The 12,952-nt window shown below is 42.0% G+C and overlaps 1 protein-coding gene across 1 annotated transcript in view; it reads right to left on the bottom strand.

Moving 5' to 3' along the window:
* The window catches only part of RAD51B (RAD51 paralog B), a 606,121-nt gene that overhangs the window by 41,852 nt on the left and 551,317 nt on the right, over window positions 1–12,952 (bottom strand). Inside the window, exon 8 of the mRNA XM_068965287.1 lies at window positions 12,670–12,773. Coding sequence (XP_068821388.1) covers window positions 12,670–12,773 — 104 coding nt within the window. The remainder of the gene's footprint in view (window positions 1–12,669; window positions 12,774–12,952) is intronic.

Here is a 12,952-nt window from a genome sequence, read left to right on the forward strand (position 1 = left end):
TGCAGGGTCAGCAGGGGGGAAGGGAACATTCGGACCTGAGCTTCTGCACAGTTATAAAAATCCCTTCTGATCTCCAACCTAATCCCTGATGGCAGTCACTGAGGTCTGGTGGAAGAGAGGAAATTGCTACTCTGTCCCATAAGTAGGGAATGGCGTGTGTTCTGGGCAAGGCCAGCTCTTGTCCCCCTCCCAGGTCTGCTCATCTCCTGGACTGGCCAGTCTGTGAGTAGATGAACAACGACCTCATTTACTCACTTATATCAGAAACGACCCTCCTTCCAACCTCCTTCCAGAGCCAATCACTGTGCTAGAATGCTGTAGATCCTGCCTCCTAGTCGTTGCATCTCTTTTCCTTCTCCATCTCCGTGGCCACTGTTCCCATTCAGGTCCTCATTTCTTTGCATTTTATTTCCAATGCCTCCAAACCCATATGGCCAACTCCTGCTCAAGAGCACATTGCAGAGTATAAATCTGACGTCACAGCCCTGCTAGAAGTCTCTCATGGGGGCTTCTAAGCTTTCACAGTCAAGTCTAATCTGTCCTATGTTTTCTTGCTTTATCTCTCTACACAGGCCTCAGTGCCCCCTCCACCCTACCCATTGCACAGACACCCATATCCTCTCCCCAGGGGCACTAAAGAAGGACCATTTGCAGTTCCCAGGCTGGAGCCTTTGTTCATACAGCTTCCTCAGCCTTCTTTCCCACCTACCTGGCCAGTACTGATATGCCTTTCAAGTCTTAAACATTATACCCTCCTCTGAATCCTCCCCTGACCATGTCTTCCCCGCTGAGGGTTCTGAGTGTCCCAGTACTGATGACCACTCTGTCCTCCATTGAAGTTCCCTCAGTCCCTTCTTGTATATATTGATATTTATGTCTGTCACTCTCTACTAGGCATCTTCCTTCTGCTGTATGGCTTTGGGGGGCGGGAAATCAGACTCATTTGACTTCATATCCCCAGCATTTGGCACACACATCTACCCAGCAAAGATCTGAAGGTAGAAAAGGAAAAAGGAGAGAGGAAAGGATGGCAGGAAAGGGGAGTGTCAAACACTTAATGGTCTAGTCCAGATAAAAAGAGAAGAGTTATAAGAGGATCCATGTCTATGGTTAGAGCATACACAAAGGACTATTATTACAATTGCAGACTCTAGAAGATTTATTGCGAAAGACTTTAAAGCTGTAATGTATACCATTTCTTAACTGAGGGAAAATATTCAATTTTTTACGAGAGGGGAAAAAAAAGTGACCAAGACTTCACAGATGCTATGGCCGTCACTCAGCCAACTTGTCTCAGTGGGTTTTCTTTGAGAATACTTGGCTTTTGGACAACCACAGCGTGTAATGAGACTCCCTATACACAGGGGTCCTAGAGACAAATGAAGCCTCTGGTAGAAACGTCTGCTATTTAATAGGTTAAAGGCTGGCTTCTGGGAAGAACTATTCTTCTCCAGGCAATGGGATGAAATGCTGACATGCTCTTAGCAGAGGCTGTCCCAGGGATCTCAGAGTGAGGGCTATAAACACGTAAGGTTAGTCCCAGAATGTAAGGTTAGTCACAGGTAGAAAGTGGAGACCAGTCACAAAGAAGAGCCTAACTTTCCATGTGTGGCTGTATAGGACAGTGTGTCTGGAAAGAACACTGTCTAGCTATAAACAAGAGGGAAAGCATGGTATAAGCATGCCTATGGAAGGGGAAGAGGCCACACCGGATCTATTGCAGTTGTATTTTAAGGAGGCCCCTGTAAGAGAACACAGAACTGTCAGAGTCTTCCCATTTCACTAGACAGTGACCGAATCTTCCTCAGCAGGGGCAGAATAATGTTTTCAGAGAGGAACAGACAACTCAGGAAGGCTGTAAATGTAAAACATGGCATTGACTACTCCGTGGGGAAAGTGACTTTGCAAGGAAAGTGTAAAGAGGCAGAGATGGCTTATATGTCATGCTGTATCACCCATGAGGGAAGGGATGTCTCTGCCACTGTACCTCCTGGCCTGCAGGTTCCCACCGGAAGAGACCATGAACTGGTGAGCACAGATCTGTCTCCAGTGTAGGCAAGACTCCACAGAGACTATCTTTTTTGGCTTTGACGGAACATGGCAGAACACTGAAGCCAAATCAGAATGTGAAAAAGAAACCAGCTGGAAAGGCCAGAACTTAGCAGTTGAGAGAGGAAGGGCCAGGCTGTCCCCTGACTGGATGGTGAGGTTCAGAGGAGCTGAACATGTCCCATGGAGCTCATTCTTCCTCAAGGGTGTTCTGTAGCTACCCAGAGCCACATCATCACAGGAAATAACTAGAGATTATTTAACTAGGGATTATTATACAAAACTCCCTCAAGGCAAAGACTCAGTCCACTCTTTGAATGCAGCATTCTCCCTGGTTCAAACATTGAAGGTGGCCACACCACAGTGAGTGTTTGGAGAAATGTTCTGCAATTACTTCCAAGCAGTGTGCATGAATAATCTTATATTAACATGGGGTTCAGTATAGGAGGGCTTCCCTGGTGGCTGAGATGGTAAAGAATCTGCCTGCAATGCAGGAGACCTGGGTTCAATCACTGGATTGGGAAGATACCCTAGAGAAGAGAATGGCAACCCACTCAGGATTCTTGCCTGGAGAATTCCTTGGACAGAGAAGCCTGGTGGGCTACAGTCCATGGAGTCACAAAGAGTCAGACACAACCGAGCGACTAACATTTTCAATATCGGATAATGGTTAAGAAGAGAGGGCTGCAGGGAAGAGAGTGTGTTTGTATAGGGGGGCCACCCCTTGGAAGCCACGTGATTCAGAGCAGTTTTTAAAAACTCTGGAAACCTCAATACACTCATCTTAAAGTATACCAAGTAATACTTCTCTCATAGAGTAGTTGTGAGGCTTGAAGAAGAAAATGCCCACAAAGTACTTATGAGAGTGACTGGCACAAAGGAAACTCAATGAATGGTTGGGAAGACTGAGCAAAGCAACCAGAAAGTCAGGGCTGTGCAGGGTGATCTGTGCTCAATCCCTTCCCGACACACCAGATGCCTCACTTCTAACGTTTACAGGTTTATATGGATGCGTCTCTTTCTGGAATGTGACACACAGGGAATTCTGTTACTTAGAGTCATGGATCATGAGCTCAGGTCGAGGATTCGGAAAGTAGGCATGGGTAGGGCCACTGTAGCTCGGCTCTCCGAAGGTGTTCACCAAATCATGATCCCTTTGGTAACAATAAAACAAGGGTCCAAGACTCCAGCACACATGTTCTTTGTCCTAGACGCCAGAACTCTTAAGCTTTGCCAAGCCAAGAAGGGAAACTTTCAGAAAGAGACCCTCTGTGGAAAAATCTCTGCTTCAAGCATTTGAACTCTAAGGCAGTTGCCAGAAGTCATTGACTGGTTTAAAAATCCGAAGGTGACTGGAGGGGTGGGTGTGGAGACAGGATCAACAGGGTAGGAAAAGGCTGAGGGAAGGAAGGAGTGTATATGTCAACTCTGGTAACTGAAAATCGCAAATTACTTAGATCAGCAGAAATCAGGAAAGCTCAATGAGTTATACTGCAGTCGACAACCAATCATGCATTAGATAATGTTTAGCATATCATAAAATATTTTGGTCACACAATCAGACATATATATTCAAATAGAATTCTAGAGACATACTTGATTCATTTCCCCTCACATCTCCACCATGCAAATGCTTTGTCTGCTTCCCATACCCCTACACCTAATTTCATAAGTCATTAAGATTTTGGAAGGGTCTGAAGCCCCACACCGTGCGCTGCTCCAATTAGACTGAAAGGCAAACCAGCATTGCACCATGCAGATCCCTGGGAGAGAAGCAGAGGCTACAGGCTCAGGCAGGCAACTCTACCATCCACAGCAACCAACCACACAATGAGTTCTGTAAGTTGGACCTCCTTGGTTCATATGTGTGACAAACTGTGTTTTTCAAATCATGTACACGGACAGGGCAAGAAGCATTCTGAATCAGTCACATGCCAGAAGTCACAAGCAAAATAATGGCAAGAGTAAGAGAAAAAAGCAAGAAGCGGCCCATCACCTACTTCCTAATGTCCCTGCCCCAGAGCAGAAGTGCTGTTCTAATATGCAATTCAGTAAACTTTGGAGGTTAGCTCAATGACACCCAAGATCCAGCCATCTCCAGGGAAAAATCAGACAAAAAGATAATAAGAGCTATTCATTACAAGCCAAAAGAATCATCACTAAGACAAAGCTTCATTTTCTAGCATCTCATTTCATTCCTAAATTAAAAATAAATTCCTTCATCTTAGAGAATATGGTATAGCCAAAAACACTTAAGCTCTAGAGCTAACACAAACTTGGCTTCAAATCTCAATACTACTATTGGATATACAGTATTATCCTCTTAGCCCAGTTTACCTATTTGTGAAAAGGAAGATGATGAGATGTATACTAAAAGGTTCTTGTCGAAGTTAATGGAAAAATGCATGTGGAATTATAAAATCTGATACCCACAAAGAACTTCCTTCCATTTCTGGAAATTAAAGAAGCTTTAAATTAGTGTTGCCTAGAGCACTGAAATGGAGAAAGGATATTTTTCACTACCAAACGTGGGACCCCAAGATGGTAGAAAACAGGTCCCCACATGGGCTACTTCTTGCCTTCTTTGCTCCCTCTGTCTCACTCTGACTTCTCAAACTAAAGATGCAAACACATAAAAAATATAGCTATGAAGTTTCTCCCGTGTTGAGAAAACCAGACACACAACTCCAGTACTCAAAAACCATTGAGCACATCTAGTCTATGAAGATAGGCAACAGGAAGCTCAAGATTTTAAGGGTGACCCTCTATGAGCACAAAAGACCATTTGCAGGAGAGGGGCAGAGAAGCTCTGTTTGCAGGATGTTGTCTGTAAGTCATTCAACTGGGAAGCCCATGCTCATGGTGAGGTTCAACTTGGAAAAAGTCACTTATTCACATGCCTGGGCCCAAGCATTTAAAAGGTTGATAATTCATTGCAATGTGGGGTGGGATGGTACCTTTCAAAAATATTTTTCTGCAGAGTTCTGTAGAACCTTTTTATGCACCACTGAAAGTCAGAGGGAATATAAATATTACATGGCCTGCAAACATAGTAATTTGACTGGGTTGGGGACTTTTTTGCCCACTTTTCTTACTAAAAGTTGGCAAAGTGAAAATAGCGACAGATTAGAAGTTAAGAGAATTTAACTCCAGTTCCATTTCTACTGTGTACTAGTTGTGTGATAGTGAATAAGTCACCCCTAATTGTTAACCCTTTGATGAAGGGACTAGAATAGACTATGGGTCTGAAGACCACTCCTGTGAGAATCACCGAAAGTGCTTGCCCTATCTGAGTGGTCATTAGGGGCAAGGCCTAGGTATCTTCACTGTTAATGAACACTTGGGATTTTGTTTGTTTTCTTGTTTTAAATTTTATTATTTTTTATTTTGCTCATTGGAGGATAATTGCTTTACAATGTTGTGTTAGTTTCTGTTGTACAACAATGTGAACCAGCTATAAGTTTGCATATATCCCCTCCCTCTTAAGCCTCCCTCCCACTGTCGTTGATAATCACTGGATGAGATGATTCCTAGAGGGTATCTCAGGACAGGGACATTGTCATATTTTAAATGGTTTTGTTCTAGTGAAAGTGCTGGTTCATTTGTAAATCAGTTTACACTTTATAGAGATATGGAATCCTTTGTTCTCCTTTGCTTCTCCTAACCAAAGAACCCCGTTTTTTTCCTCACTCATAGCTAACCATGGGGTCGCAGAGTCAGACATGACTGAGCGACTTCACTTTCTATAGCTAACCAGCCAAGGCTAAAATACAACATCCTGTCCAACCTTCATTTTCAAACGAGCCAACTAATTATCAGCATCCTTGACTCCCAGGTCACTGCCTTGTCCACGAGATCTTGTAGCTGTTTCCTCTGTTGTTTCCCTAGCCTGACAATGAGGCCTTCAGTTTGCTTCCAAAGCCTTGAGTCTCTTCTACTTCCTGCCACAGCTGAGATTTCTCGAGAAATCTCTCATTCACCTATTTGCTCTGGTTTACTTGGCAAGTTAGAGCTGGGAGGGTCACTGAATAAGGAGATTTGGTGCTAGACAGTGTGTAAAAATAAAACTAGTCAGAGCTGGAGAATGACGGAGGTAACAAAACACCAGTGAAATGAGTGGTTCATCACAGGGGAAGTCACCTAAACACTCAGTGACTGGACCACTCATTCAGCCCCTGACCGCCAGAGGCTGTGATCCTCAGAGAGAAATGAAGACATGCACTAAGTCTTTCATAAAAATAAATGCATTCAACTTACAGCAGTATTCTTTATTCACAAACGTATTCTTTCTACTTTTTGGTGTTAAAGGTATTTGAACCTTTTTTAAAGGGTGGCAACAATTAATTTTGCAACTCTATTTGATTGAAAAAAAAAAAAAGACATTTAAAACTTTATGCTGGTTCCCCAGCTCTTGCTTTGGTTTGATTTTTCTTTAAACTTCTATTGACCTCAAGTGGCTCAAAATCTCCTAGGAACATGGGCACTTTTCCTCAGCAGAGGTCTGAGGTCTTTCATGTACAAAGTATCTGAAAGGGGCACCCCCATCAGAAGCCTGGGGGCAGTTGTGCAAAGTACATTTTAAACTGTCAATTTCTAATGGAACCTCTTCATTGGAAAAGGGGAAAGTTACTTTTTAGCCCATTCACAAGGAGTGATTTTGGGAGCACACTGATTTTTTTTCAAAGGGAGCCCTATGGAGTTTACGTTTTTTTGGTAAGTGGTGGGAAAGATAATTATATTCTTATTTCAAACGTGGAGATAGAAACAGGAAGTGTGCACTTGGGTATGTGAGTTACCCTTTCTAGGTCAGAACCTGTCTTTCTGCTCTCTTGAGTCTTAATTCACTGCATTCATTTGCTGTTACTGTCTACTTTTAGGTGTGATTTCCTTAGATTTTAATATACTTACCTGGTGACCTGAAAAAAGAATCCTCTAAAAAGTCCCCATTTTGGGGTCCCCTTTCATACATTCTCCCAGACTCTCAATAGCTGTTAGAGCGCTTCCGATGGAAGTGTGAGCAGTGGGTTAGACTTCACACATGAGAGGCTTTGAAAGCGAGGGAACATTTATACCCAAGGCAATGTACTTGGCTGGGATTCTCTGTTCCCTTTACTATTTCTGCAGATATTTATGCTTAAAAAGACATTTCTCCCACCCCTGCACCACAGCCAAACTTCTCTGGCTGGATCAAGTCACCATTGAAATAAAAAAACAAAAAAACAGTCTCTTTGCTTAAGAAAAGCACATGAGTTGGGGTAGAAAATAAAGGAACAAACAAGATGAGTGCCCTGGAGCCACTTTACAAAGGCAGAGGTTCATAAAGGTTTATAAAACCGACTTAACATCATGCAAAACATCATCTCCAATCTCTGTCTTTGTTTGGGTGAATAGGGATATATGTTTGACATTCTTGCCCCAAATCTGCCCTTCAGTTTATCTGGGAGAAAAGATTTATCATCTTTTCTTTCAGTTTTTCAGTCCTTCATTAAGCCTTTCCAACCACAGGGTAGAGAACTTAAGACCTGTGGAAGATAGCAGCAAAGATTTCTTATCCTTCCCCCCCAGCCAAAGTCCCCTGGCTGCCTGTTCCCTGAGAGCAGCTGCAGGACTCCTCCTGTGCTCAGCCTGGGTCTGTGTTTAGGCCTCTGGCTTGCTTACACAAAGGAATTCCAACTAGGATTTCAAGGGAAGCCTGGCTCCCACTCTCCTACAGCCCCCAGCAGGTGGGTTCTGCAAAAAGATATTCCTATACTCAGTATTCTTATACTATATCTATAGAAGTATCTGCTTGAATTATAAGATTTGATGCTCACCTTTAAATATGACTATTACTAACAATTTAAAGGAACTTTTACAGTGGAAAACTCAAATTCTATGGGGAAGAGTGATTCTAAATAGGCAGTATATCCTTCTTCCTCAAGATTGCGTTCATGTGTGGATGTAAGGAGTTTCTTTTTCAAAATACATGCATTGAATGTGTGAGTGTCAAGCATTTGTCTTGCCTCTGAGGGTACACAGTTAAGATTCAGTCACAGCCTTCACAGGATCACAAAGAGTTGGACACGACTGAGCATGCATGCATTACAAAATCTTCACAGTGACAGGGTTTGAATCTTTCAAAACACAAAATGGATACTGAGTGAAGAATTCCGTCACCAGAAAGGAAACACCAAATACTTTCAAGATGCAAAATAACCAGGGACTTCAAAAAAGCCTAAGGATTCAAGTAAGAAGCAGAGTTTGAGTAACAGGATTGGTCTTTAGGCTCTTCCCTCCAGTGTTCTGAAACTTCAGAGTGCCTTCTAAGCAGAAGATGAAAATATTATTATAAAGTCCATTTAAATAAACCTCCTATATGAAAAAGTTACCTCTCTCCAATTTGTTGAAATAAGAGAGTCATAATATTTATTTCATCAAGGGGGTGTGAAGCTTAGTTGGGATTAATTTACTTCATTACTCCTTCCAGGGCACTTAAAAATTTATATAATCCCATATGTGGTTTGTATGAACAGACTACATGAGGATCTGAAGAGAAATAGTATGAATATTTCATCGAGTTTTTTCATCATTCTTTCAAGTATAACCACCCTCATTCTAACTTGTTACAAGGCACCTGGTTACTAAGAGCTGCCCCAGCGGAGTCCTTGGCCAATTCATTCTGTGTGCTGCTGCCTCACTCATGGTTTTCCTTTGTTGTAGAGCTGCCACTTCCTCTGTGCTCAATGGATGCATGATGCTGGTACAGCATGTCCTCTTTAGATGTTTATCTGTGAACAACTACAGGACATCTACTTACACTTTGAATCTCTAGCATCTTACACACAAATTGGCAGCCAAGAGGTGATTAAATAAAGGTGTATCAAATGAATGTGTGACCTAAACCTTTTGCTCTTGTTAAAAGGCAAACCTCAGCCTGGATCTTCTGAACACGTGACCTGTCGTTCTGTTTCTCTTCTTTTGCTGTTTGACTTCCCTCCCACATCTTCCCTTTCCTTTTTCACTCACCTAATTTGATCTATTTAAGGCAGAGATTTTCAAACTTGGCTGCACAGTAGAAGCACTGGAGGGAGTGTTATAAATAAAATGAACACCAACTCTTGGCCCCATCAGCAGAGATTTTGATTTACTTGGTTGGGGTGCAGCCCTGGCGTTGGTATTTTGTAAATATTCCTGTGGTGAGTGGGAGGTGCAGCCAGGGCTTGAGAAATGATGATTTAAAGTGATACTCAAGTCCCACCTTCGCCTGAAAAGACGAATGTGCCTCTGAGGAGTTCACCTTCCTCTGGCTTCAAAGCAGTTATCGTTTTTAACCACTTATTAGATCACAAATCAAACACTGCCTGTGACAGGACCTCAGTGTGAGTCTGCTCTTTAACTTACATTTTGGTTCATCGCCTGTACTAGACTGGAAGAACCCTGAAGGCAGGAGCTGTGTCTTCTTCTTCTTTGCATCCCCACACCATGCATATAGTGGACCAAAACATATTTTTGAGTATTAAAAAAAAAAAAACAAAACCAAAACACCTAGTAGAGGCCATTTTAACTCTAAGGATATGTCTTTGGTAAGAATGAAAATGCTGCAAAAAGGGTGGGGCAAGATTGAAGGAGAGGAAGGAAAGAGTGAATAAAAGTCAAATGGAAAAAAAGCTAAATTAGTCCAAAAGAAAATGTTTCCCAGCTTCTTAAAAGGGTTTGTTTTTTTTTTTTTTTTGCAACCCCGAAGCAGAATAAACAAGAGAATTAACTTGGCTTGTGCCCTGATAAGGAGATTTCTTTCCTGGTTATATAATTTTACAAAGTTTCTAGGGTGTAAAGAAAATAATCACCCACGGCGGACTCCTTGCCTTGGACTATACAATTCAACTCTCGGGTTAATCGGCTCGTGGATCTGCTCAGCTTGACCTGACCCCCTTCCAGCTCTGTGGTCTCAGACTAAGCCTCACATTCAAGAGCCCTGTTGTAGAGCTCGGTGTCATAGAAAGGGGATAAAACATAATCCTTATTCTATAACCTTGATCCTTTGGTCTAGTGGCCTCTACCTGTGCATTAAAAAAAAAAAGAAGAAAAACACCTATCCTGGTATCCTCCCCAAGTAGCTGGTGCTCCATGGGTCTGCCCACACTAGAATGATCCAGGCAAATTCTCCAACTAAATTGAGTTAGAAGGAAATATTTTGTGCCATTACCTTAAAAGGTAGCTTTCAAATCTTATTTTGTGCCCATATCCCAGAAAAAGTTTGGCTTTCATATGGCTTTTCTACTTGATCAGGAAGTAAGATCACAGGAAAGGTTCAGTGAATCACTAGGTACACCCTTTGCTAAGGCAAGATAAGGTCATCAAACAGAGACATGTTTTCAGTACCAACATTTATCCTGGTTGTTAGGCCACACATTTAACAACTGGTCCCCAAAGTCACATACATTTCTATAAATTAATTAAATGTACCTTCTTTTGCTTGGGTTGGCCATTTTAACACTGGCCATATTTTACTTTAATTTCCAAATATTGTGTGCAAACATGATTCAAAACATTGAAGTCCACTCGATGGATTAGTAATGACTGTAACTTTGTAGATTAAGATAACGCTACCGACCTATCTAATAGGATAGGAGCTGATAGACTGTCACTGATCTATGCCTGCTTTGCTTTCTGTTCTTCTTGTGACTAGTGGCCTGCATTTGACCTTATGAGCCAAGAACCAAGAGCCACCCAAATCCTCCACTCACCAAAGATACACAAATAACAGTAGCCTGCCAGCTACTTTCTGTTGACACTGACAAAATAGAAATGACTAGTTAATTTACTAAAACAAAAGGAAAAGAAAACTGTGGCTCTGACTTCTTTATTTACTAATAAATGCTAAGTAGAATGACTAAAACTGGGATCGGGGAACCTGGAATTCATGGTACCCTATACAATAAACTGAATAAAAAAATCAGTGTACCATCTAAAATCAAGAACAGAGATAAATTACAAGTTTTGAAGGCATAAAGTTAAGGATCCATGAAAATGAAAGCATTCACAAGCAATTTTGCTTTCTCAAATTAGAGTTTAGGTAATAGTGCTTGACAATCCTTAATGGTATCCCTGATGGCTATAAACAGGGTTTATTTCACATGATTTATAACTTAAGCTACAAACCAGAGGTTATTAGGTTCTACTGGAACATTTTTTAACATGTTCCACTGAAAGAGAAGTAATGGATTTAGAACGCAGAATACTTAAATCATCAGGGAAAAGGTATCACTGAGGTAATGAGCAGGCCAGGGCCTGAACACTCAAGAATGTTCCCTTCAGTGAAAACAAGCAGCTCTATCTTCTCAGAATATGGCCGACTCAATCATCGAGCTGGAATGTTATTTACACAGTCCCGAGCAAACTAAGAAGTCTCTGGTTTGTAACCAAGGGCACTCAGAAAGTTATGTCTGCAACAGGCAAAGACTCATGTCTGTTTTTGATGATTCCTAATTCCTTGAAAAACAGCCAGTTTACCTAATGCAGGTAAAGGGAAACAACTCCCTTCCCACCACTTTCTCCAGAAAGGACCACCATCATGATACTTCATGCCTCTTTCATTAATAACTTGGATTTGTTATATATTTAGCAAGATGGGCAAGTCTGGGTTCTGAATTCTGCCCCATCCAACAAAACAGGATAATCCCCCTGTCTTCTTTCTCCCACTTGTAGGAGAGGTCAAGATGGAGCCTGGTCCACATAGCAGGATAAAGTTGAGGTTGCTGCTGCTGCTAAGTTGCTTCAGTTGTGTCCGACTCTGTTCGACCTCATAGACAGCAGCCCACCAGGCTCCCCAGTCCCTGGGATTCTCCAGGCAAGAACACTGGAGTGGGTTGCCATTTCCTTCTCCAATGCATGAAAGTGAAAAGTGAAAGTGAAGTCGCTCAGTCGTGTCAGGAAAAATAACCTTCCTAATTATGAAACTTTTCACGGAAGGGGTCAGACTGTGGTGTTCCTTTCTTTGGAGTGGGAGGGGAAATTAAGAAAGATGTAAAAAGTAACCTTTCTGGATACAGGTGGGGAATTGAGTCCAGGATAGACAGCATTAATAGAGTTCTGAGAGAGTCATTATCCTTTCGGATAATTTCTGGCATCATTCAGTACTTTAACCTACTGGTTTATGAGTTAATGCAAAAGTACCCAGGATCTGGAGAAGAGTGTATTCACTTAGCAGAGTCTTTGTGGCCTAAGGATTTCAAAACATCCTAACCTCAAGAAAAAGCATCATCATTATTTAGTTTATACACAAGTTATCTAGCCCTTAACAAATACTAGCTAAGAGAAATGATCATTTATTCACCCTTTAGAGGTAGAGTGTTGGAGATCCCTTAGGGGTAGAAACCTTGGTCACTCACCAAGCTATTGGCAAAAATCAGGGGGCAACGCTCTATTTTTAGTATTTTTTCCCTTGTGTGTGACTTATCTTCCCAATTTATTAGAACTGCTATTGAGGTAGGCAGGGAGACTGGTTTCTTTACCCACCCTCTGACAGTGTTGGCCCAGGACAGACAGCACAGCCAATGCTTTCATAAGATGAACACCCAGATTGCTGGTACATCTTGTTCCCTGACCTTGACAGTCAGAGAACATTGTTAAAGCACTCACCTGTCTTCTCTCTGAACCAAGGTACTGGAGAATCAGCCGGGTGTTCACACTGTGACTCCAGGTGTTTCCTAGTGCAGCTGTCAAACAGCTAGATCTAGAAGTGCCTGAAACGAAAAAGAACAAAAGCAGGCTATGGACACCCAGTCTCATCATGCTCTTTCACTTAAGCAAAAGTCCAGTCACTGTTCATTGCTCAGACAGTACTTGGGAGCCCAGGCCACTACTACAAAAGATGATGAAGGAAAGAAGGAAGCAAGGGTTTAAGGAATATGAGACTAAAAAG

The sequence above is a fragment of the Capricornis sumatraensis genome, chromosome 2 (assembly GCF_032405125.1).
Source record: "Capricornis sumatraensis isolate serow.1 chromosome 2, serow.2, whole genome shotgun sequence".
Lineage (NCBI taxonomy): Eukaryota > Metazoa > Chordata > Mammalia > Artiodactyla > Bovidae > Capricornis > Capricornis sumatraensis.